This window comes from Erigeron canadensis, chromosome 4 (genome assembly GCF_010389155.1).
Source record: "Erigeron canadensis isolate Cc75 chromosome 4, C_canadensis_v1, whole genome shotgun sequence".
Taxonomy (NCBI): domain Eukaryota; kingdom Viridiplantae; phylum Streptophyta; class Magnoliopsida; order Asterales; family Asteraceae; genus Erigeron; species Erigeron canadensis.
In genome coordinates this window covers 30,114,691-30,140,886 of record NC_057764.1, presented here as the reverse complement: position 1 = coordinate 30,140,886, position 26,196 = coordinate 30,114,691, and the positions used below count along the sequence as shown (strand labels likewise).

Sequence of the window (26,196 nt, the reverse complement as noted above, 5' to 3'; positions counted from 1 at the left end):
ACTTTTTATATTTAATTTTTAAAATTTTTTTTTTACTAAATAGTGGCCCCATCTGTTTATTTTATAGAAAGTGAGAGGGTTTCATTAGATGTGAGTCAATCTCATACAATACTATTCCCTTAAAAAAAAATGTCATTTTGTGCAACTCGTGCAGCCGCAAAGAACCCAACAAAGTTACTTTTCATCGTTTTTCAAGTCAACAATAAAAAAGTTCTTTCACTTCACCTATAACTTATGAAAAACACATACAGTAAGATTTTAGTGAGTGTTTGATGGGAGAAAATTATAAGGAATGGAAATGTAATAGAGAATGGAAATAGTGAGAAAGAGAATGAGTATTTGAAAAGAGAATGAATTCCGTTTTTTGGTACCCACAAAGAATGAATATATATAAAAATAAAATTTTAAATAATAATACATTTATTACATATAACATCTTCAAAAAAAAAAAGTTTTTTTTTTTCCATTCTCACTCATTCTCTACAATTTGTAGAAAATGGAGAGAATGAAATTGATTCTCCTTTCTCATTCTCTTTCTTCGTCTCAAACAAATAAGAGAAGTCTTTCTCATTCCCTTTATCCCCTTTCCATTCCATCATACCAAACACCCCTAAGGTTTGCTCTTTCATCTAATGCATAGTCTAGCCCGATGCGAGCCTGTTACAAGTCGGAGTCGGATTTTGATCTAGAATTTCAAACATTTTAGTACTACTTATAAAGGGTCTAAAAAATGGGTAAGTGATAAAAGATGAATAAAGATGATCATTTCTTGTAAAATGAGAGAGAAAGATGAATGATCTGGAAGAAAGGATTTGAGATAGAAAGAGGATATTACCGATTTACCTTCACTTTAATAGACAACATATACTTTAGATATTTATAAAAATATGACGAATTATTGTTGTGTAGAGCCTTCACTAATAACAATAAATGTTGTATATCATGATGAATTATTGTTTCAATTTCCATTTAATCATATGTATATACAACAAAATTGAAGAGTCGAAAATACAAATTCGTTTATTATTATTATTATTATTATTATTATTTACAACACAAATGTAATTTGAAGGGTATAAAATTTAGAGGAGACTATGTATGTTTATTAAATTTAAAGATTTAATTTATAAATTTTTTTTTAAAGTAACAATACCTAATTTCAAGTAAAATGAGTATTTTTCCTTCATTTAAATAGAAAAGTTTGTGATATCCAAAGTGAATAAAATCCATCCTTGAGAAATAAATACATCTGAAAACTCCCGCCCCCCTCCCTCTAAAAAAATCAGAATCGGGTTTCCGGGTTCAACCGTTTTTTCCCTCAAAATCCGTCCTTTTCAGGCAAGCAAATTTCAATCTTTATTATCTGTTTTCGATTTATATCTTCGATATATAAAAATTTATGAATTTCAAACATTTTCCCAATATTCTTGAAGGAAATATATAGTAATTCTGTATCTATAGGTTGCCCGAGGTCTTTTTGTAAGCAGTCTTAGTCTCTCTACCTGTCGGGTCTGCATATGATTGTCTTCGTTCCACATCCCCACCTATTGCGGGATTGGGATTTGTCAGTTGTTGTATCTATAAATACCCTTTTTTTAGTACGCATATGAAGTGTTCGACGAAAGTCCTGAGAGAATGCCAATCGATAAAAATCCATTTTTAAAGGCTTTCTCTCTTTTTATCTGATATTTTAGATTTATATTTACTTTATTTTTTGGGTTAAATGGGAATTTGGGCTAAAGGGTGTCTCATCATATCATTTAGGGCTTAAAGAATTGATATAAAATGTTATATAAAATTATTGACTTAAGGTTTTTGCTAATGATAGCTCGTTAAGTCGTTAATAACAATCTGTTAATATATAGTCTTAAAAAAATTCGAATAGTTAAGTTCTTTCAAGGAAAAGAAAAGAGGGAGCGAGAAAATGGGGCGGAAATACATAACTGAGTTTGTTGAGGATGCTTGAACTATATTTATCTGTAAATGCATTTTGGTATAAGTAATTGTAAATTAGTTGTTGATACTAGCCGTTAACGCTATTGTTGGCATTTAGTTAACGTATGGGATTGTTTATTTAGAAGTGTTTATCTGCTTAATTAGTAAGCGTGTTAGGGATTTGCTTAAGTAAGTGCGTTTCTACTTATTGTTTATTTTACAGCAAATAAGCTATAGCAAACACTCTGTCAGAAACTGTTTATTTGCTTAATTTGTAAGGATAAGCTAAAAATAAGCACTTTAGGATAAGCAATTTAAAACCCCTTGTTCCTTCTAAAATAAGCCGATTTGTGGTTTTTACTGAAGCGTTTGAGTTAGACTCTTTGTGTCTAGTTTGGTTGTTGCATAACTTATTTGTGTTAACACAAATCACAATCTTCTTTTCAGACATGTTATCTGAACTGCGAGACTTTAGTATGGGTAAATTAGTAAATGGCCGTTTGTTAATAGGGTTGCTCTTTTTGTAGCCAATTCGGCTTTGGGGTTGCACTCGTGAAATCATTTCAGAAGGGCTAGTTCCAAATTATGTGTTTGTATCAAACTGAAGATGCACTATCAACTCATATTTAATGATATATCCACCTTTTTTATATAATAAAAGAAACACACCCAAAAGGGATCAAGAAAATTTGGCTCGTTAAAAGTAGTGAATGTTCAAGTCTGGTCAAATTTTCTTATATTTTATAATTTGAACTTTCGTTTTCTTTATGATCTTTAGAATTTTTGGTATGCTGCATAGTCATTTTTGGGATCTTTGCTTAGCCTTTCTTGGCAATTTTCGGAAACTTAATACCAAATGTAAGTATGTAACGACAAGCTTTTGATGTTATGTCTAAAACAGGTGGCATTATAACGAGTATGGTGGATAATTCACCGGTAAACTCATCTAGCAGTGATGATTTTGCCGCATTTCTTGATACAGAGTTGGATTCCACTTCTGATGCATCTCCTGAACCAGAAGAAGATGTCAATGAGATACATAATTCTGATATAAATAGGTGCATACTTATATTATTTCACTCATATTGACATTCTTTATATAACTGCAATAATTAGACGCTTGGGTAATTTATAGGACAAAGAGGCAGAAGATCGAGGTGTTAGAAAGTGTGAGTGCGACAGAAGTCACTGATTCAACTTCTGAGCAGGAAACAACAAAAGCAATAGGTGATAACTTTTTTTTGTTTGCATTTAGCAATTATAATCACATTATGCGTTACAAATTTTATTTTTGTGAGAGACGCTTAAGAGTGTCTTTTTTATCATCCCCAGAGGTATCAGTGAAGGAGGATCAGTGCACACATCCTGGTGTTATTGGAGGAATGTGCATGAAATGTGGAGAAAAGATAGATACCCAGTCCGGTGTTGCATTCAGCTATATACACAAGGTAATTTTCTTCCTTGAATGAATGTAGTACTTTTAGGTATTTTGCAAACTTGAAAACCCTATTAAAGTTTTGCAGGATCTGAGGCTTGCTGATGATGAGATTGCTCGATTGCGTGACAGAGATTTAAAAAGTTTATTTGCCCGTAAAAAGCTTTGTTTGGTTCTTGATTTAGACCACACCTTACTTAATTCAACTCACTTAGCGGATCTAAAGCAAGAAGAAGGTCATTTACTAAATTCAAGTGATCCTATACAAGGTATTTTACTGTAATATGTGTGTCAACGCTTGTTAGAACTTAGAATTTATTCCCATGATGATTATTAGTTCTTACCTATTTTATTACAACTGTAACATGATATTAATGTATTAACAGATGCACTTAGAGGCAGTCTGTTCAAACTGGACTACATGAACTTGATGACAAAGTTAAGACCCTTCGTTCACACGTTTTTGAAGGAAGCAAGTAAACTCTTTGAGATGTACATTTACACAATGGGAGAACGTACATATGCACTAAAAATGGCGGACCTTCTTGATCCACAAATGGTTTACTTCAGTTCTAGAGTGATTGCACAAGGGGATTGCACTCAAAGACATCAGAAAGGCCTCGATGTTGTACTTGGAAATGAAAACGTTGTTTTAATTCTTGATGATACAGAAGGAGTAAGCAAATATCCATCACTTAGCCATTTGACACCATCTTTTGCTTTCAATCTTGCTTAAGCTCATGCATGCTTGCAGTTTTGCTATATTAGTTTGACCACTTTCAGTTTATAACCTTTTTTCTAGTCATGCTAAAAGGTCATTACTTGCAATTGCAGGTGTGGGGAAAGCACAAGGATAATCTGATTTTAATGGAAAGATATCATTATTTTGCTTCTAGCTGTGCGCAGTTTGGGTACACATGTCAATCGCTTTCTGAACTGAAATCTGATGAAAGTGAAGCTGATGGAGCTCTTACAACTATTCTAGAACTGCTCAAGAAAATCCACAATAAATTCTTTGATCTAGTATGTACTACTAACCTGGCTATCTTTCAACCTACAACGTATTTTGAGGCCTAAGAAGTTAATTAATATTCCAACTTACATGATAGGAAGTCGGTGAGGATTTTGCAGGACGGGATGTAAGGAAGGTACAATATCTATCTTACAAAGTCTTCTTATACGCAAAATAGATAGGTACTGGGAAATCCCCATTGGTTGGTTGGTTGATTTGTATCTTCATGAAGCGAGTCCCAACACTTACTTGCTCATTGTCCATTTTTTGTCGCATTACATAAATGGAACTATGATCATATCTTCCTTTTCTTTAAGATGTAATTCTAATTGGGTGTTTGAAATTTGAATGTTCGTTTTGAAAATGGTCATACGTACTGAATAATCAAAATCATTAGGTGATCAGCTCGAACAAATAGATTGCAGAAGAGTGTATGGATCTGCTTTTGCTTTTGAAGTTGTAATAATAAGTTAGTTGGATGTTTGGCACATTCTCAGTACGTTAGACAACAAGACATGTTGCAGTTATATAAATCTGAGGGTCATTATTGAAACATCGTAACTTGATTATTATGTCTACGAATCACAATAATAAGATACTCTGTCCTAGAACGCAAATCCAAACGCCCCTTAAAAATAAATCTGCTGAAGAATAGGCCCTAAACTCAATCTTACTGTTGCAGGTACTGGAGACAGTTCGTAGTGAAGTCTTGAAGGGATGTAGAATCTTGTTCAGTCATGTTTTCCCTACAAAATTTCAGGCAAAAAATCACCATTTATGGAAGATGGCTGAAAGACTAGGAGCTACATGTGTAACAGAAGTCGACCCATCTGTGACTCATGTCATTTCAACGGATGTTAGAACTGACAAGTCTCGTTGGGCTGTTCAGGAAAAGAAGTATCTGGTTGATCCACGTTGGTTAGAAGCTGCAAATTATCGGTGGCACAGGCAACCTGAGGAGCAATTTCCTGCGAAGATAAGAAAAAGTCGGTGATGTTTTATTCATAACTGCCTTCTTGTGATCAGATGTTATAGTCCTTAAACTAGACCTATGCAAATCATTTTCGTCATTGATTATATCATTAACAGAAGTTCTGATTATTAACATAGCTGATAGTTAGAGTTAGAGGGAGAAAAATATGCATTTTTGCATCACAATTGTTGTGAAATGGAAGCTTTTTTTGTATAGTACTTTATATCGAATCAAAGATGTGCTAAAGCTCTTTTGTTCGTTAATCTTGACTATCGAGGCATATAGCAACCAGCCTCGGTGCTTTTAGCACGTTGCTACAGTAAATGTTTGAAGTGCTTTTTTGTGAACCGACGTAGTTGGTGCTATTAGCGAGATGATCCTGTAGCATATCACTAAAACATCTTACACATGAACATTCTGATTCATTGACATATTAAAACTTGTGTTTTAACCTAATCTTTAAATACATAAATTCACGTCTGTAGGGAATTATAATGATAATCTTTGAAAGTGCTTGTTTAAATATAATGTAGTTAATCATTATAGAGCATGAGGTAACGAAGCATTATCCACTAATTTGGGGCTTATTTAGACTTGCTGGAAAGAGTTACTGTACGCTAATAGGTGCTTCTACCTAAAAGAGTTAGTAAACTACCTCCGGTCGAAGCAACGGTTGTTGTTGGGTGGATTTGGAATGCGTGTGCGTGTCGCAGTATTGGTTGAAGGGTCGGCAGAAATCTGTATGTGCTAAGAAGTCTTTTTCTTATTAATTAAAAGAAAAATATTATGCTCCGTCTGATTGTCCGTAGTCTTTTTTGGAAGATTATATGTATTCTCAAAAGATGATTGGATGGTCTTGCCCGTTGGCCTGTAGACTTGACGTGGGGGAACTTTTTTTTTTTTTTTTAACGAAATTACACTATCCAGTTCTTATTATTCGTTTATAAGTTGAATTAAATTAAAAAATGATCCAAAAATGCATTTGCTGATTGCAAACGCGGTATGAGTAGATGTTACAGATGCTGAATCAACTTTTTTTTATATAGTTGTGACTTTATCCTAAGATAACTGTCATATTTATCGTTTTTTTTTCTCTATCTTTTAAGTTAACCTTCGAGTAGTTTATTAATTCTTCTTTCAAATGTTGCTGGCTACAAACAAAATCACATGATTCCATCTTGTGAAAATCAATATCTTCCATGAAACAATTGAGATGATTTATCAGTGAATTTTAATTAACTCAATAATAATAATAATAATAATAATAATAATAATAATAATAACAATAATAATAATTCAACTAATTATTATTGAAAAATATATATTACATAATAACATAAATTTTTAAAAAAAGTTTAAATAACTACAACTAATATTTATTATTAAAATTAAAGAATTTATAAATTAGAATAATATTTTCATAAACCAAGCAACATCAATGACAAAGATAATGTTCATTGCATTCCTTAGTATTATCATTGTCTTTCCCTTTACCATTCATCTACTTAAACCAAGCATCTCCTAAGTTTACAAGATTGTGTGTATTAAAGGGGGGCAATACCCTTTTTTTTTACCACAACTAACATTTTTTCTTTTTAACCAACTGGGTTGGATCAGTGGTTGGAGTTCATGCTTCTGGAAACAGAGGTCATGGGTTCGATCCTCATGTCCAGCAAGGCTGGAGGTCCTTTTCTACCTATGGTAGAACCTGTAAGCAGTCTCTCTACATTTGGTAGGGGTAAGGTTGTCTACATATCAACCCCCTATACACTGTCGAAGACGGTATTAGGACCCAAAACCCGTAGAAAACGGCATTGGGAGTTACTTTACTTTACTAACGTTTTTTCTGTTTGTTGAACTTTAATATGACTTTAAATAATTTCCCTTAAAAGAGTGTCGATTGTTAAAAAAAAAACCATTTAGATATCTAGAACTTAGATTTTTTTTTTATTAACATCTTCTGTTACAAACTGTCTAGTGGCATGAGCCATGTTTTTTACTATAAGTTTTAATTTCAAATCTTGTTCTAGACAAATAATTTGAAAGAGAGCCGGAAAAATATTACTGAAACCAGTCACAGATATAAAAGAAAAAGTAATGATATATCAACCTAACAAATCAATTTAAAAAATTTATCACATGACAAGTGTAATCCACTTATTTTCTCTCTCAATCTCTTCCTTTGATTATGCCAAATATTATCATCATATGTTTAGGTTGATTATTAGGTTGTTTTTTTAGGTTGATCAATCATTTTTTTAAAAAAATGGCACTAAAACTCACGCAGGCAAGCAAAACAAGAATATATTATCGACATCCAACCTTTGAAATCCCAACACATGACATGTTAGCCCAAGAAGAGACCGACTTTCTCGACGTGAAAAAAATATAATAATTTAACCGACTTTTTTGAATCATATAGTTTGTTGCAGTGTAAACAAAGAGAAAAAAAAAATGTTACTCGTATAAAAGGACTATTCTGACATTTAAAAATAATAGTATGTGCACGAATCGTTCAATCCAACCAAAGTTCAACCCCAACCATTGTCTAGAAAACAACAAATTCCACGTACACACGCAAACTTGATTAACTTATATGTTTGTGACACATATTAGCGATACTTTAATGCATTCTTTGATATTTTAAAACGTATTCACATATTTGGTAATTCATTAATACTTCGTATACAAAAAAGTCTAACATATGAGGTTTTAATTTATTTATTTTGTTTATCTAAAATTTTTTTGAAGTAATCATATGTTCCAATCTAACTTCGATATTTTACTTACCCAAAAGGTTGTTTCTAACAAGATTCGAGGGTAGAACCAAAATGTCAGTATATTATCGCGTAGAACACATCATTGTTGAACCAACTTTACTACATGTGACATTATTTATCATATTTGTTAAAGGCGCCAAATATAACCAAAAGTATAAATAATTCTCTCTCTATATATATATCTCTAAATCATAAACATTAGACAGACAGAAAATCTCCTGTTTTTTAGGAAGACAAAGATTTACACAACAAATTAATTCAATGGCTCTCCTTTCATACTTTAGAGATCGAGAAAGGTTCTTCATCCCTTTTTTTTATATTATTTACACTTCTCTTTAATTAATTTCTTTTGTTAAAGTTATTTTTGTATTGTGTTTTCTGTTTTGTTTTTCTTGATCGGATATGTGTATGTATTTATTTGTTTTTGTTTATTGATCATTAATCATTAATAATAATAATTAGGATCAGAAACATGAATGTTAATGGTGATCGTGATCACAACAAAGATGATGCAACACAAATGCAACCGCAACAAGAAAGGAAAACACAAACACAAACAGAAAGAAAAACCGAAACACTACAAATAGAAGCACAAACGCCGCTTTCTTCAATTGCGAAAGCGTTTGAGGAGATATCGGATTTGATTCAGAAGGATAAGGATGTTGATTTACGTTTGAAGCCCTTTTGTGAAGCGTGTACCCATATTTCTGTTCTTTTTGGTTGTCTTGGCATTGCTTTCAAATTCGCCGAAATGGAATACACCGCTAAGGTAATTTGTTTTCTTCTTTGTTTTTGAGTTCTGTTTTATGAAATGTTTGGATTTAGATATAGAGATATAGAGATAGAGATTGATTGTTCATTTGATTTATTATAGTATTTAGGAGGCTATTTCATTATGTGAAATCTTCTTCATCTTCATATATATATATATATATATATAAAAGTGCTTGTCCGCTATGAAAATAAGCGGATGGGTACTAACTTGCTTATGTTTCAGTGTTTACTAACTTGAAAACAAGCAGATAAATAGTTTCGTTCAAAAATGCTTAAACACAAGCAGATATATGTTTTCAATTGTAATTGGAAGCGTTTATTGAAGTCCTGGGATGCTCAGACATTCGTGTAGCTTAAGAGTAAGAGTAGGATAGTTTGCCGGTCTAAAAAATATTATTAGCAGGAAGTTAGTTCTCGTGCCTAATGCTTTTTAGGTTTTGCCCAACAAAAGGTGCACATATTGATCTAATGATAATATAGTATTTACTTATAAAAATGGAATTATCAACACTGTTTATATGATTATAAAAATGAAAAAGCATGTTTGGTCTTTCCCCCTTTGTTATACTACTACATCTTTGAATATTTTAGAAGATAATAATCGTTGATATTCGACTTTAAGAATATAAAGAGTCACTTTAGATATATGGTTGTTGAACACTTGAAAAAGGACCACTAGACATTTGGAATAAGATGCTGTATGGGTTCCTTCTGCATATAATGTGATATGTTACACTTTAGAGAAAGATGCCGCGATCATATTTCTGTAATCACCAATCGTTACTTTTTGACTTCATTACTATTTTGTGTACGAGTTTGGTGTTTTCTTGGAACACTCTTGTTTAGAAAAGGGAGTGTAGAAAACAGGAAAGTGATTAACCATATTAGGGACATGATCGGATTAGTATCACTATCTTTAAGCAATATGGGAGAATAAAGTTATCATAGTGTTCAATGGGTCCTTAAAGTTACAATATTCAAGAATGACCATCTATTTAGTATAGTATATACTTGCTGATTAAACATATAAGATCAGAAAGTACTAATAAGGAAGATTTTTGGATGCCCTGGTCCCTGGATGGCGAATTTTTGTCAGAATGGGGTTCGAATGTTTGGGTGTTCAAAAAAGGTAATCCGTATTTGTGAAATGGGATCGACTATAAATTTGCAAATGCATATGAAGCTTTATTGGGCTTGGGAGCACCACCATAGCAAGAATCTTTTCGAAAAATACAATCTGTATTTGAGAAATGTGGATTGTAGTTTTCAAAAAGATTTCTTGTATTTCGCATTTTACAAATGCATATGAAGTATTGTTGGGCTTGGGAGCACCACAAAAATAAGGAATCCTTTCAAAAACTACAATCCGTATTTCTCAAATGCAGAATGGTTGGGAATATTTTTAGTCGATCTGCATTTTACAAATTCAAGAAACTGTTTATTTAATTCAAAATGGAAAGAGCACCAATTGACAAAAAGTTCCTTGGATGGCTGGAGCCTGAATGTATGAATATGGATTTGAGAAAGTCTGCCAACACATTTGGCCTGTCAAGAGATTTTCATGGATATGTGGCAGCAGCCCTTGTAACTCTTACAGTTTCGAATCTATGGTCTTTTAAAGTCTGGCTTCTTTCTAGCCTGTTGGGCTAACTGCTAAATACCCTTATGAACGTCATCGTTTTTACGTGGAGGTGGATGGAAGGAAAATAACGATAAGACACTATCAGAACTGGGCTATAAACATTGGAAAGAATTACGAAGAGAGGTCACAATTAGCACAATTATATGGTTCTCAGCTGATAAACCAGAAACACAACAAAAATAGTTTTTAATGCTGCTTGATTGGCCCTGGGGTACTTAACATTGCATAAAAAGATGTCAATGACCATAACTGAATTGCAGCATCACTAGACGAATAAAGCTATTTTCTTTTTATTATTATTTTCTTTTTGCTACTTCGTTTCCAGTCTATGTAGGCTTGAAAGAATCCTTATTGCTTTCTTGTCTTATGGAGTAGTTTCTTTTGATATCTCCAAAAAAGTAAACTAGAGTAGTTACTAGTTATTTATCATCTACTCTGTGTTTCGTATATCTTCACTTAAGGCGAGCTAACTTGGCGACTTATGGTTGCAGGTTCGTGATCTTCTCGAGGCATCAAAGAACTTCAACACTTTAAGTACTGTCGTCGACCATGACTTAAAAAACAAGACAGTAAAATCACCTGGGAGCCATACCCGTAATCTTCGCAGAGTTAGGCAGGGTCTAGATCTTATCAGAGAATTATTTCAGAATTTTTTATCTGCCGAGTATGTATTCCTCTTGTTATGCATCACATGTGTTGCAATGAGTTATATATATTGTTACGATTTTTTGATTACCTTGTGACATTTCAGAAACCACTCACTTAAAAAAGCAGCTACAACAGCATATCAACAAGTTTGTGCACCATACCACACATGGGCAGTCAGAACCGCGGTTTCTGCAGGAATGTGCACTCTTCCTACAAGGGGTCAACTTTTGATGAATCTAAATGAAACAGGTGACCTTAGTAATCAATCAATAGACATTATACATTAAATAGGTCTGCATTGGTTTCTGACCTCTGAATATTTATGTGTTTTTTAACAGATAAATCAGCAGAGAAAGAAATGAGGAGGTATATAAAAGCATCACTTGATGTTATAAAAACCATTGACAATCTTTACATTGCTCGGGGGATTAAATTAGATTGGTGACTTTATATTATGATCAGAGTCGGGTTGGGTTGGGCTCCAGAATCGCTAACTGTAATAATCGTCGACAAGGATGCCTGTCTTCATGGCAAAAGTCCCCTTATTTGCATACACAGATTCTTACTCCTTTGATTTGTGTAGTAGTGTAGATATGTATTATGATAGATCGGTATCTACATTGGCGTTGGGGAGAACTATCAGCTAATATCTAATCTGCTAATTTTCAGAGTTATTGTCAATTGATGTTCTTTTACTTTCTTTTTTTTCTTTTCTAATGTAGATTTTTGTAGAGATATACATTGTTGATGCACATGTTTTAAGTTTTGGTTTTACTTGTCGAGTGGATCATATTGAGTTGGCCAAGTTATCTGAAACCACATTACTAAAAAGAACACATAATGAACTAGATAGATCACTGATCAAGACCAAAATTTGATGTTTGTAACAAGTCAAAAGGGGCCCGTGTTTGGTAGAACTATAAATACATGCAGAGAATATTGTTTTGATTGGTTGATTGATTGTGAGGTTGTGAATTATTCTAATACTTTATCAAGCCAAACAAAGAAAATGTAAATTAGATTAAGCTTTAAAGATAAACTACTTAATTACACCAATTATAAGATTATAAAATTAATATAATCAATACTCTTGGTTCAAACCGGAGAACAGGAAGGCAAAGGAAAAAAAGTAATGTTTGATAATTGATACACACGAATCATTATCATTGTCATTATATAGAACAAGTGGTGGTGGTAATGATGGTAGTCTTAGATGCAGAAAAAGTGGTGGCGATGGTAATAAAGCAGGTGACGGTGGCAACATCAGTAGAAGTAGTGGTGGTGACGGCAGGGGTTGGTTGTGATAAGTATTGATGGTGGTAGCGATAAGTGGTGACTGGTGGTGGTGGTGTTGTTGGCGGCAGGAGGTGCCGTGGTGGTGGTAAGTGGTGACAAGTGGTGGTGGTGGTAGCGGCGACAAGTGATGGTGGCGACAAGGGGTGGCGGAGGTGGTGGGGGCATGTGGTGGTGGTGATCGGATGTTGGTGGTGGTAATGAGGAAGCATGTGATTTATCATTACCATTCGCATAATTTACTAAGTAATGTTACATTACTCATTATTTATTGATGATTGCATTACCTATCCATAATCAAGCATGATTAATGATTGTCTTTCCCATTTCTTACCATATAATACTCTTAACCAAGTTCCACCTAAGTTGAAGCAAATGTTTACTATATACCGTAGTAACAAATTTTCAACATGTTTGGTTTGTAGAATGTGTTTAGGTTAGTTTTTTTCCTCTAAAAATAAATTTATTAGTTAATCTGATGTTTTATCAATAAGCTAATTTTTGGCTTGATTTCAGTTTTATCCTTATTATGTAAATTATGTAATTATAAGTTTTGTGTCACTATGTGATTATTTATGTCACTAAGCATAATACTAAATATGTTAGTGAGCACAACACTAAATCGGTTGTATATTTCGGTTTTATAGCTCAATTTTGTGGCCTTTCATAGTTTAAATAAAACCGATTTTTCAACGTTAAAGATATGAAAGTCAAGTCGTGATTCATAAAACTTAAAAAAAATAAATTGAGGTCTAACTTTACAAAACTGGAAACCGTTGTTATCGTTTTATGAAACCGGCCATGCCAATGTCGGAAATGTAACTATGAATTTTACACCTTTTAAGAAAATCATATATCTTCATAACAAAACCATAATATATAATAAAAATCAGAGATAAAATTTAAAAAAATAATTAATAAAATCCACATATCATATTCTTGTTGCTTTATAATTATTTTTAGTTTGTAACAGATTTATAAATTTCTAATTTAATAACTTATCTTTTTAAAAAATTTATTTATAAAACTATGACATATTTGAAAATTAAAAGATAAGATTAATAAAGAACGGTAGTAAAATATACCTGTTATATTTTAATAATTTTAAAAGAATTTTTGGGAGGATATTCTAATTTATTAATCATTTTCCATACTTAAATTACTGTGAGATTTTCTTGGAAACTTCAAAGAAGCAACGTGGGAGCACATCACATCGAAAGGCTCCTTTGTGGGCGCCCACACATTTGACGGACATATGCGTCCTTTGACCGGATACGGCATTGGGCCAACCTGTTTCTCTTTGTCCTTTTTCCATAATTTATTTTTACGCAAAACAATTTACGGAGTACGAGCATGGTACCCGGTAAAAACGGTCTAGTGGTGTAGATGATGATACTATTGGTGATGGTGTTAGTGGTCTTAAGTGGTGTAGGTTGATGTAATTATGATAGTGAAAAATTTTAGAAGATAAAAGCTTAAAGTGTTAATTATTAAAATAAAAGTTTAAAGTGTAAATTATAATTAATTAAAGGCAAACGTAAAGAGTCAATGACAATTCTGGTAATTCAAATATAGAATATTACCTAAAATAAAAAGAGGTATTTGCTTTATAAAGAGGTAAAGAAGTACAAATAATTTTTCAGAAATGTTATGTATACAAATTAAATACAAATATATTTTTTATAAAATGATGTGACAAATTTGATTGACCAATTGAATGTTAAGTTATTTTTTCTTCCTCCTTTCTCTCCCTTGTTTGTAATTGATTTGTAACTCTAGCATTGCTCATCACTTTTTTGGGATGAGATTCTTTCAAGTTATTCAACTTGACTAGTCGAGTTAGAATAATATTGATCTTTGATTTAAAATCAATGGTTGAGATTAAAAGAAAAGATCTGAATATAAATGATACGGATAAAAACATTCAGAGTTTGAGTGGTCATGACAATTATAGTAATGTTGATCTTTTAATCTCAACCATTTAAAATAAATCAAATGGTTAAAATTACTTATTTCCTCAAGTTATTTTTAACTTGAGGGATCTCCATCCATTATTCTTATACTTAAACTAGTCATAATACATTAATACCTATACGATAACCAACAAGGAATTAGCCTAGTGGTAAGGCAAGCACTTGGTGACCTTAAGGTCTCAGGTTCGATCCCCGTTGTGGACAAAAAATAATTTCTTTAAGGTACCCAAAGGCGGAGCCAGGATTTGAAGTTGAGGGGCGCTTATGTTATATAAAATCGTAATCACAAAAAATTGTCCACTTTCGAATTTTCAAAGTCAAACTCTACGAACTTTGACCACATATATTTTTAGATGTGTTATATAACTTTCATCAAACATTATTTAAAACAAACAAAAGTATTTATGCTCAAAGTTCGTAAAGTTTGACTTTAAGGATTTAAAAGTGGACAAGTTTAATGGGACGGAGGGAGTATATAATTTCGAAACAATACATAAAGTATTGTAACTAAAATGACAAAAGGTAATCAAAACTTACAAGTCAAGCATCGAGTAAATACATAAGTTTTGTAAAAAAAATTAATCTTCAAAGTTGTGAATGTCAATACCCAAACTATATTTAGTTATTTACTAGTGGCTATGCATTTAATTAATAGAATCCTTCATCACTGACACATTCATATTTTGTCAAGATCATTCATATTCTGTCAAGATCATCCGGTTAGTTAAGAAAATGATGTTATTTACTCAAAATTTGGCTTGAAATTTCTTATTGGGCTTATTAGATGTGACTACACATTTGATTAATATTCATGGGCTACAAAAAAACTAATGTAAGTGGGCTTATTGGAGGGGGCTCAGCACCCCCTGCCCCTCCCCTCACCCGCTACTAAAGGTACCTGTTACCAATGAAGCTTAGACCCATATGTGAAGTTTAATTACGCGGGTTTGATTCTTCGGGGTGCCTATATCATGTGGGGATTAGGATGAAGGTATTTTACCGGTATCATATGGCTCATACGGAGTGAGTCGATGGGTATTTAATTGTGGTACCGGGACTAGGGTTCCCATCATTACCCTATGTAGTGCATGTATACAATGAATGATTACCCTCTTTGTATAAAAGGTGAAATTACAACAAATTAAAAAAGAATTATGAATCATTACCTATGTTAAACAAATATATATCTCTTGATACGTATGATCTTAACCATCTACGTAAACTTAAAGGAATTACGCAAACTAATTTCAGATTTGCATTTGTTGAATACATTTGAAATGGATGTGTAATGTAAAAACAGATACATTGTTTTTTCGACACATTTAATTAATTATTATGTGTAATATAAAAAAATGATATATTGCATTAATCTACACTATCTAATAAAACAAATGGCTATTTTTTTCCCTTAAACTTTAAGTATTTGAAAAACCAAAAATACCTTTCTTCTTCATTTAATAATTAAAACATATCTATCTAATATACTTATAATACCCTTAATGAAATAATTTACAATATAGGTCCATCAATTCTTAAAATAACTACACTACCACCTTTAACATCAATTACTTTTACATACCACCAACGTCACCCCAACAGCCATCGTTGCCGACACTACCGCCGCCACTTGTCTACGGTTTGATGTTGACGTTTGCAGTCTAAGATATAAATATAGTGATAGAATTATTAAAATTAAATTATAACATATTGAGTTTTGAATTAGTCATTGAATCCTTAAGGTAATGATATGCCTAACCTAGTTTTGCTTTATACTGATAAATTAGGGTTCTTGAGATACCCAAATTTAGGTATTTTGTTAGAAATAGAGTTTTGCATAGTTTTTCCCCAAATTCTTGTATAACCTAGTATATTATTGAGTTGCATGATGAATTTAACTAAGAATAAGGATGAACTGAATTATCAAGTGAACTTTTGAAAAATAAAGCAACTCAATGACAAAATAAGATGTTTATGGGTAGGAATGCTAGTGACATTGTAGTATGGCTAATTTGAATTAACCAAGAGGGTGAATGTTACCTTACATACGAATTGTTTTGATATGATAGGTTGAATGCTTGTTATATTGCAATTGCGGTTATATTGAGTTATTATTTGAGTCGCAAAAGAGGTGAGTTTTATTGCATACCTTTATGTATGCGTCGGGTTGATTACCATATGATGGTGGGTTTCGTATGTTGTAATCGATCTGGAGTTAAGCTTAAGTAGGGCCTATTTGATGTATGAGGCCTAAGAACCTCTTGATGTATGAGGCCTAAGAACCTCTTAAGTATGGGGTCTAAGAATCCCAAATTATTGTTATGATATATATGTTACATTGATTGTGTTGTTATTGCTTATATGGATCCATGTAATGCGTTAAAGTACAAAGGTGGACATTAGATATGGTATGACGGTGTCATATGCTACATGTAATAGTCCTTTGTGTGTTGTCCTCCTTTTTGTATATAAATGTATGCAACTATATTCACTAAGCGTTCGCTTACATTTTAGATGTTTACCCAATTTATAGATGGTCTGTAAGAAAGAACTAAGTTCTTGTAGATTGAAGTTATTAATAGTTGAAGTGCTAGTGAATCTTGTTGATTTTGAAGTGACTTGTAGATCGAATGTAATGAGCCATTTTGCGAAAAATGTCGCAAAATGGTATTTGGCTAAAAACTTTAGTTAATCTCTCTCAACTTCTGGCTCTTGATATGTTTTGTGTCATTTTGTTAAAACAATTATAAGTTATGTTTTATAGTCAAGGATAATGTCTTTGTATGTAATGTTCAACTTGATGATGTGTAATTACCCATTTTGTCATTTGGGCTAAATATGGGCGAGTGACCCGTTGGGTTGTTTTAATGTAATTTTGAATGGTTAATGTGTTAGGTGTGTCCGTATAGTTGTAATATGTTATTTTACTTTTTTTAGTGTTTTGGTTTGAAGATTTAAACTATGCAATAAAATTATATTGAATTGGGGCAAAATGGAAAAAGTGCAAATGAGATCGTAAATTTAAGGCCCTGACCGTAAATTTATGGCCATTTGTATTTTTGAGTTACTTTTGGCCAGGGAAAAAAAAATCCAGGAGCCAATTACGGCTCACTTTTACGCCTAGTTATAATTTAAGCCATAATTTTACGGTTGTGTTTTTACGGTCAGTTGTAATTAAGCCATAAATGTACGGCTCTCTCTGGAAAAAAAATTAATTTATCTTTTGGCCGTGTTGAGTCCTTTCAAAAATAAGACAAAATAAAATAGAATAAAGATGATAATCAATTTTTAATAATTAAATGTATTAACAATTAAAAGATATATATCACTTAGAATAAAAAATTTGTTTGTATTCTTGAATTCGTTAAAAATTAGCGGTATTTTTTTCCGGCTCGGTCTAGATATTTGAATTATCAGGGCCTCTACTGACCAACACACTTCCAACCCTCGTGACTATCAAGCTTGTAACAAACGAACGATGAATAACTATAACACTCATGGTGATAGAACAACTGAATATATGGTGGAGTCTGCGACTAAGAAGTTCTGGGTTCAAATCTTGGGGTGAGCAAAATGCTCTCGGGAATTGAGACAGGGTTTTTTACCTTTCTCTCTCTTTATCTACCTTTTTCACACTTACTACCAATAACACATCTTCCTCAACTTTTATTTATTTTATTTTATATTTATCCATAAGTATAATTTACTTTTATTTAAAATAAAACATTATTACATTTACATTAATTAAAAAAATAACAATAATTAAAAAGTTTAAGGGCTATAATAAAAACTTATACAAGCTTTGGGCTAAAATGAAAATTAATTGGAAAGGTTTAAAAGTCAAAAGCTACTATCGATCATCTTCATCTTCAATATATACTTATCAAATTATACTTAATATTATCTATATTAATATGTAAATGATTCTCAATTGAACCTAGCTTACTCTACTATCATATACACACACACACACACACACACACACACACACACACCTGCACCTAGAGACAGACAGACAGACACACATATATATACCAATAGCAAAAAAAAATTAGAAAAAGAATAAAAAAAAACTCTCTAGCAGCCACACACATTCCCTCTCTCTCGTCGAAGCTATTCTATGGTTCAATGGTGATTAACGAAGAAGGCTCTCGACAAGCTCCCTACCAATAGGGTCGACGTCGACGAGCCCATCGATGGGCAGTAGACGACCCTATTGGATCCAGACTAATAAACGTTGAGCCCCATATTTTTTCTATATTATAATTTAAAATGTGATTTTTTTCATCAAACTTGAACAACACTATAAGGGGGAGGGAGTGGTCGCGGGGTGGGTGTTCACTGCTAGCGGCGCCGCGCGAGCACATTGCCGCCGACCATTCCCCGCAGAAGAGAAGGTAGGATTTTCGGTGAAGAACCCCGATGGGGGGAAGAAGGAGAGAGAAAGGGAGGAAGAGAGAGTGAGCCGTGATTGGTTGAATGGTTGTTACCCTTCTTTTTTTTTTCTTGATTCAAAATGGTGGAAAAATATATACATATGTATATATCTATACATTGATGAAGGAGAAGATAGCACAGCCAGATCTCGATTTTTTTTTATTTATATTAATTACATTTCAGTCCTCTAGTTTGTTTTTATGTTTTAGCCTCTGTACTTTTATCTTGTTTATTATTAGTTATAATTATATATGTATGTAATGTTTTTTTAATAAAGTTTTAGATTTGATTTATTAAAAATAATGAAAAAGAAATGAAATTTATATAAAAAGAAATGAAAAAGAAATGATGAGGTGGAAATTGGGGGACATGAAAAAAGTGACGCTAATGATTTAAGAAAATGAAGGAAGATTTGAAAAAATTTAGGTGAAATGTTTTTATTGGTTAGTATTAGGGAAAGATAAGTGACCTCCTCGGTCTCTCCCCCTAAACTGCCCATCCTAAGGCTGACTAGGTTGTGAATTTGATTACGAGTTATTTTACTTGCCTATGTCATACAAACGATAAACCCCCAAAATAGAGAAAAAGGATAAACCCAAATCACAGAAAAAGACGGGTTGACCCACCTCCCCACTTGCCCTGTAAATAAATAAAATAAAATAAAATCCTTATTTATTATACAATGGCGCCTCCTTCCCTCCTTCCCTCCCCTTAATTCAAAATAAATAAAACCCTAATAATCAAAATCAAATCCCCACTTTTCTTTCTTTCCTTCTATCCATATATATACGTATAATATATATACATATACATAAATAAATATAAATCCACCTTTTAAACCCCATACCCCCAACTCATACAAATCAAATTCCCCAAAAGCCATATAAAAAAATCCCCAAAATTTTACAAAAAAATAAAAATAAATTAAAGATGCGTGGCGAGTATGTGAAATACAAAGAAGTTTTTGGCACGAATAAATTGAACAGAAAAGAAGTTCGGTATTATTTGATTCGCCGTGATGGAACTTCCGATTTGGCAGTAATCGGAAAACAAATCAACAACAATGATAAAAAATTAGGGCATAATTCCAATACGACGTCGTTTCGTTATCGATTTGCAATTCATGATAAATTGGGGGATTTTCCGTTAAAACTCAGATCTCGGAAAGATGTTATTGTTTTCTTAACCTCCCTTGTTACCGGTAAGTAATATTTGTATATATATGTTTCATATAATATATGATTTATTTTTTTATTTATTCAATTAAATTGATAATTTTTATATGAAAAGTTTGATTTTTTTTTGTTTATATAGCAATTAAGATGGGATTTTTTGGGGGAATTTATTTTAAAGCTAAAAAAGGCTGGATTTTGGGAATTTTTTACTTAAAAAACTGATTTTTTTTTGTTTGATTTGTAATTAATTAGGAGTTTTTGGGAATTTCTCTAAATACTAAAAGAAGGCTGCTTTTTTTTTTTTTTCTTTGTGAGAATTTCACTTTAAAGTTTGATTTTTGTTAATATTAGATTCATGTGTTTTTTGGGGAAAAAGTGTTTTAAACATTTTATTATGGTTGTTATAATAAAACCCTTATTAGTTAGAAACTTGGGTTTTTCTGGGAATTAAAGTTTATTTTAAACATTTTATTTTTAAGCAGAATCATGGGTCTTAAAAAGATGTAATTTTGCAACATGGGACAGTTTAATAACTTTAATTTATGCAAAAAAGGCTATTTTTTTTTGTTTATGAGAAATTTTGGATCTGTATATTTGATTTCTATGTATCCTGGGTTAATTCTTGTACTGTATGCTAAAATTTGGGTTTTTCCGGGAATAAAAGTTCATATTAAACATTTATCTTCAAGTCAGAATCATGGGTCTTAAAAAGATGTAATTTTGCAGCATGTAACAGTTTAATAACTTTAATTTATGGAGAAAAGGTTATTTTTTGTTTGAGAAATTTTGAATCTGTATATTTGATTTGTATGTATCCTGGGTTAATTGTGGTACTGTATGCCTACTTTTAATCTATGATTTAGTGAGTTTAGCTGTAGTGCTTGTGAAACTTTTAATGTACGTGTTTAATCTGGGTTTCTAGTGGCACTGGTTTAGTTATCAGCATTAAAAAGTTAATACACGATAACAAAGAACTTGTTGGTCCAAAATCTTCTGAAGCTTAGAACAACTTAGGCAAGCTGTAGTATTATTATTGATATTGACGAGGTTATAGGACCCGTTTCACTGTGTAGTTTTGTAGATGTTCATATAGAGCCAGAGATTCGATTGAGAAGGGGCATGAGTGCATGACCATGCATGCCCTTTTTACAAAGTTGTGTAAATGCTTAATCGAAATTGATTTTTCATTTTTATCTGGGCTCAGACTAGATCTAAAGCTGGAGCTTCTTCAATATCATATTTGTAAAAAATAAAAATAATATATAATAAATTATGTGAAGTATATAAGATGGCGGTGTCTGCCTCTTTACGGGGCAAATGAGTCATATGTTTTGTTTTGTTTTGTTGTGGTAGTTTACGCCTTTACTGTATTATTTGAAGGGAATTCATCTTTTTTGTATCCACTTTGGTTGTATTAGAGCTTATAATTTGTGTTGGCGTTTGAAAAAATCTTTTTTCTACTATAATTTTGAAGTCTTAGATATAAGTTGCTCTTTTATCTTCTTTTATATGTGCTTAGCTTTAATCAAATTTGGATTTTGAGCATACCAGATTGCTCCATTTTCTAATTTGATGGTTAGTGTTGGATTTATAGTTTCTCCAGACGAAATTACCAAGTATTAATAGACTACTTTCAGTTCCGCGCGTAGCTCTTTTTAGGTTAAATGGTCATGTTTCAATCCCAATCTCTGTAATTTTTCCTCTGTATGTTCAGTTCTGGTGAGTCGTGAGTCGCTGCGTCATTGCTGTGATTTTTCCATGCAAAAACTGATGATGATCTGGGCTGCAGGAAATATTAAATCAGATTCCAAGAGCTGGTTGAGAGCCTCGGAATTCCTGAGCCTTGGTTACTAGGTTAAGATCTGCCAAGTTCTCTCTTGGTCAACATAATTTCTTTGTGGTGACTCGTGCTACTGCCTTTCTTTTGATAATTTATTACCCAATTAGACTAATAATACCAAGTAAGATTATGCGTTTACATCGTTCGTGTATATACCTTTGGTTCAACATGTCTGTTTGTGTACTTCATAACGAGGATTTTGGTGTTATCATTGTAATTATTAGTTCTCTGGTACTGTCTAATTATTTATTTTTATCATATACAGAGTTTCTGTGGGTCGGTTCTTCTTGGGCCTGCAAGAAAAAGAGGAAGCACTATGAAGCTTATAGCCGTAGTGGCATACGAATCTCGGTGAGCACTGTTGACAATTTTATGTAAATTTAGCTTTAGACGTTTTTTCATTTATTGTATGCTGATCTAGCTGTCTGATTCTTGTATTTGCAGGTTCATGATTTTGTGTATGTATTAGCTGAAGAAGGCAGGCGGCTTGTTGCTTACTTGGATGATTTATATGAGGATTCCAGAGGAAACAAATTGGCAGTGGTACGATGGTTTCACAAAATTGATGAAGTTGCTCTTCCTTTACCTCTTAGTTACAATGACAAAGAGATTTTCTTTTCACCTTGTCTCCAAGATCTTAGCATCAAGTGCATTGATGGATCAGCAACTGTTCTCAGCCCTCGAAACTACAAAAGCTTTCTCAAACTGAATGCTCACACAATCTTGGAACCGTTTGTATGCCGATATCAAATTGATAATGAAGTTGTCAAGCCCTTTGATGTAACTCAACTTAAAGGTTACTGGAATCAAATTATACATAAGTTCATCTCTACTGATGCTGCTGGTATCAGACCTAAGAAACGACTTAGGAGACTGGTCGATGGTGAATATAATTCTGAGAATAGAAAGTCTGCAGAAAATGTCGTTAGTCTAAAAGCTTGTACTCAAAAACATGGGTACACCATAGGTGATGAAATCGAGGTACTATCACAAGATAGTGGGATTAAAGGTATGTGGTTTAAAGCAACGGTTATCAAAAATCATAGAGATAAACTTAAGGTGAGGTATCGAGATATTAAGGATGCGGCAGATGAATCGATGTACCTTGAGGTGAGGATTAATTTATATCGTTACTATTTATAAGCTTCTGAATCTGTTTTAATGATTTGACCAACTGTCTTAAATTTTTGTAGGAATGGCTCTTATCGTCAAGAGTCGCTGATGACGATCAATTGGGTATCCGTCATAGAGGAAGGACGATTGTTAGACCGTCTCGGTTGACCAAAAAGAGTGATTATTCTTCAGTTGAAGTTGGTTCCATTGTGGATGCATGGTTGCATGATGGGTGGTGGGAAGGGATTGTTGTCCATAAAGAATCTGATGACAGCATCCATGTATATTTCCCAGGGGAAAAACAAAGATTGATCGTGGGTTGCAAGGATCTGAGATATTCAGAAGAATGGTTGGAAGGTCGATGGAAGCAAATGAAAGGGAGACCAGATCTTCTTGACTCGTTTTCTTGTACCCCTGAAAGTAATTCGCATGATAATGCATCTGATCTGACCAGAATAATTCATGAAAAAGAGATAGGGATAGGTGTTGCAGGTAAAGATATTGAAGTGGGTCATTCTAAGGAAGATTTACTTGCTCGTTTGCCCTGGAATTGGTCTACCAAAAAAAAGCGTTGTTATGCTTCTAACATTAACAATTTAGTAGCAGCGGAGACTAGAAAGCTGATGGTTTTTTGAGGCCCTGCTTGGTTGAAGTGGACCGTCAAAGCTGAAAGTTCATTTGCGACTCATCTCCTTTTTGTGCTTTAGTAGCTTCCCCTTAAACAAGTATTGTCATGTCCAGGTGAAAATACATTTGTTTGGTGTTCTTATAAATAGAACTATGCACATTTGGTTTGTTGGTTAGTCAAAAGAGTGTTTTTGCTTTTTTTGATACCGCGGACGTACTTTTTTAGGATTAGACTATTTGGGGGCTAACCTTTTTGTGCTCAAAATTTGACCCAAATATGAAGTAGAGCACTTAGACTGACCTAGTGAGATCTAGTTTTTGCAGTTATATAATTAGAAGTTTGTACTTTGTAGCAATCAACAGTGAAATAATGCACACAACGGTGGGTTTTATCTTGGTTTCAAGTCATTTATCTTAATCAATTTGTTCAATTTATATTTTTGATTAAATCATTGCTAAATTTTGAGCTCTATGAAGTTGTTGATTTGAGCATGCCATGTAATAGCGATCTCTGTTGGTTTCTTGAATCAGTTGTTGATTGTGCTGAAAAATAGAAACTCATGTTACTTTTGTACTCTAAACATTACTCTCCTTGTGATGTCCTCCACTAAGCTGAGCATCTTGGAACCAAAGGAGTTCTGTGTGTGTTGAAACTAGCTATTTGCCTGATATCTGTTACTTGATACTTCCTGGGATTATAGTTTTTGTTTATATCGGTAGATACGGGTATGGTACCCGCGCAATGCGGCGGCGTTAGCGGGGATGGCGGTTTTGTGTTGTCGGTGATTGTATTATTGGTGGTGGTGGCGGTGTCAAATGGTTTAAGATTGTAGGTCGATGTAAAGGTGATAGTGAAAATATTTTAGAAGGGTTGAAATGTAAATTAATTCATTAAAAACATAAAATGTCCAAAGGCACTTTCGGTATTTTAAAGGCAGAACTTTTTAAAAATAAAAATAGGCTTTTGCTTTATAAAGTAGTAAAAGATTAAATATTATCTACATCAAGTTTTCAATGATACAAAATTAAGAACCTTTAAGTTAATTTTTAAAAGGGCTGGGTTCAATTTTAGAGAATATGTTAGGTTGATTTATGTTTATAAAAATGACCGAACATAAGATTGTGATTTTGGTTAAAACTCAACTACCACCATTCACCAACTGTTACGATTAATATAATAGTATAATACCACTTTGCCATTTATTCGAATATTGCCAGTTTGACATAGTTTATACAGTATATGGCGCATATATATATATATATATATATATAAAAGCAAATAGCATGAATACTCAAAAATCATTTTAAATATACGAAAATACCCAACTTTTTTTGAGTTTTCATAAAATACCCATTAAATCGCAAATCGCAAATCAGATTTGCGATTCAGACCCTAAATCGCAAATCGCAAATCAGATTTGCGATTTTGAGATTTTTTAAGTTCATGCTTAATATAAACAGATCGATATCCAACTCCATTACATCACTTAATGTTAGTACTTTTCTTCAAGTGGCAAAGACAAACGATGTGTCGATGCTTTGGTTTGAATTAGGGTTACAAGTTTTATATAAACAGATCGATATTATTAAACTTTGTAACCAAGTAATTCAATCATAACAAGAAAATTATTCTACCAAAATTACTCGTATTAAATATATCAATAATAGTAATAGTAAATATCAATACGCCCTTGCATTGAAATTGCAGCAAAAAATTAAGAAAATAGGGTCCATAGGGATGATTGTAGAACTTTGGTGAATATGTTTGCATCCTGTATATTGTGCTAGTGAGACGGTTAATGAAGAACGTGGCCAGTTGCCACTTTGTCATAGCCGAAATTAATATCGATCAAATCATCAAATTATGGTTTGTTTCATGGGTTTGTATTGTACTAGACTAGAAGACAAGTAGGCATTTTGACATTGCTACAATGGACAACGGAGCTGGATAAAAATATAATTCCCTTTTCATTAAAGCAAAGCATCGACACATCGTTTGCCTTTGCCACTTGAAGAAAAGTACTAACATTAGGTGATGTAATGGAGCTGAATATCGATCTGTTTATATCAAGCATGAATTTAAAAAATCTCAAAATCGCAAATCGCAGATCACAAATCTCATTTGCGATTTGCGATTTAGGGTCTGAATCGCAAATCTGATTTGCGATTTGCAATTTAATGGGCATTTTATGAAAACTAAAAAAAAGTTAGGCATTTTCGTATATTTAAAGTGATTTTTGGGTATTCACGCTATCTTTTCTATATATATTCGAGAGTAAAGGAGGCTATAAAAAGCCCAGGGATTTAAATTAGAAACTCCAAATAGTTCAGGGGGTAACTGCATCTATCACAGTTCTTCTCATTTCTTCAAATATTGACGGACATTTTTGTCCCTTGCAGTCTTTGGCGTGGAAGTTGGAACTACCAGCTTAGTTGACTTGAAGTTTGACAACCCATTAATCATTCCATATATATATATACTTAAATTGTTAGTTAATTATTTGATGATTGGAATTCTAGTTATTCATAACTTTTGATCCTA

The 26,196-nt window shown here is 32.7% G+C and overlaps 3 protein-coding genes across 3 annotated transcripts; all 3 read left to right on the top strand.

The window, feature by feature from the left end:
• Positions 1–1,267: 1,267 nt before the first annotated feature.
• On the top strand, positions 1,268–5,618 carry LOC122597953 (RNA polymerase II C-terminal domain phosphatase-like 4). Its single transcript, XM_043770548.1, has 9 exons — positions 1,268–1,338; positions 2,837–2,993; positions 3,071–3,162; positions 3,268–3,383; positions 3,459–3,639; positions 3,757–4,046; positions 4,205–4,393; positions 4,480–4,518; positions 5,065–5,618. Exons 2-9 carry the CDS (start codon positions 2,854–2,856, stop codon positions 5,374–5,376), a joined length of 1,359 nt encoding a protein of 452 aa, XP_043626483.1. The 5' UTR covers positions 1,268–1,338; positions 2,837–2,853; the 3' UTR covers positions 5,377–5,618.
• Positions 5,619–8,270: 2,652 nt separating this feature from the next.
• Positions 8,271–11,880, top strand: LOC122597954 (ACD11 homolog protein). The gene is made up of 5 exons (XM_043770549.1): positions 8,271–8,431; positions 8,598–8,904; positions 11,043–11,215; positions 11,303–11,448; positions 11,538–11,880. The coding sequence occupies exons 1-5, from the start codon at positions 8,397–8,399 to the stop codon at positions 11,642–11,644; spliced, it is 768 nt and encodes a 255-aa protein (XP_043626484.1). The 5' UTR covers positions 8,271–8,396; the 3' UTR covers positions 11,645–11,880.
• A 7,796-nt stretch (positions 11,881–19,676) lies between these two features.
• Positions 19,677–24,058, top strand: LOC122596256. The gene is made up of 4 exons (XM_043768806.1): positions 19,677–20,100; positions 22,180–22,265; positions 22,359–23,024; positions 23,108–24,058. The coding sequence occupies exons 1-4, from the start codon at positions 19,830–19,832 to the stop codon at positions 23,660–23,662; spliced, it is 1,578 nt and encodes a 525-aa protein (XP_043624741.1). The 5' UTR covers positions 19,677–19,829; the 3' UTR covers positions 23,663–24,058.
• The last annotated feature ends 2,138 nt before the right edge of the window (positions 24,059–26,196 follow it).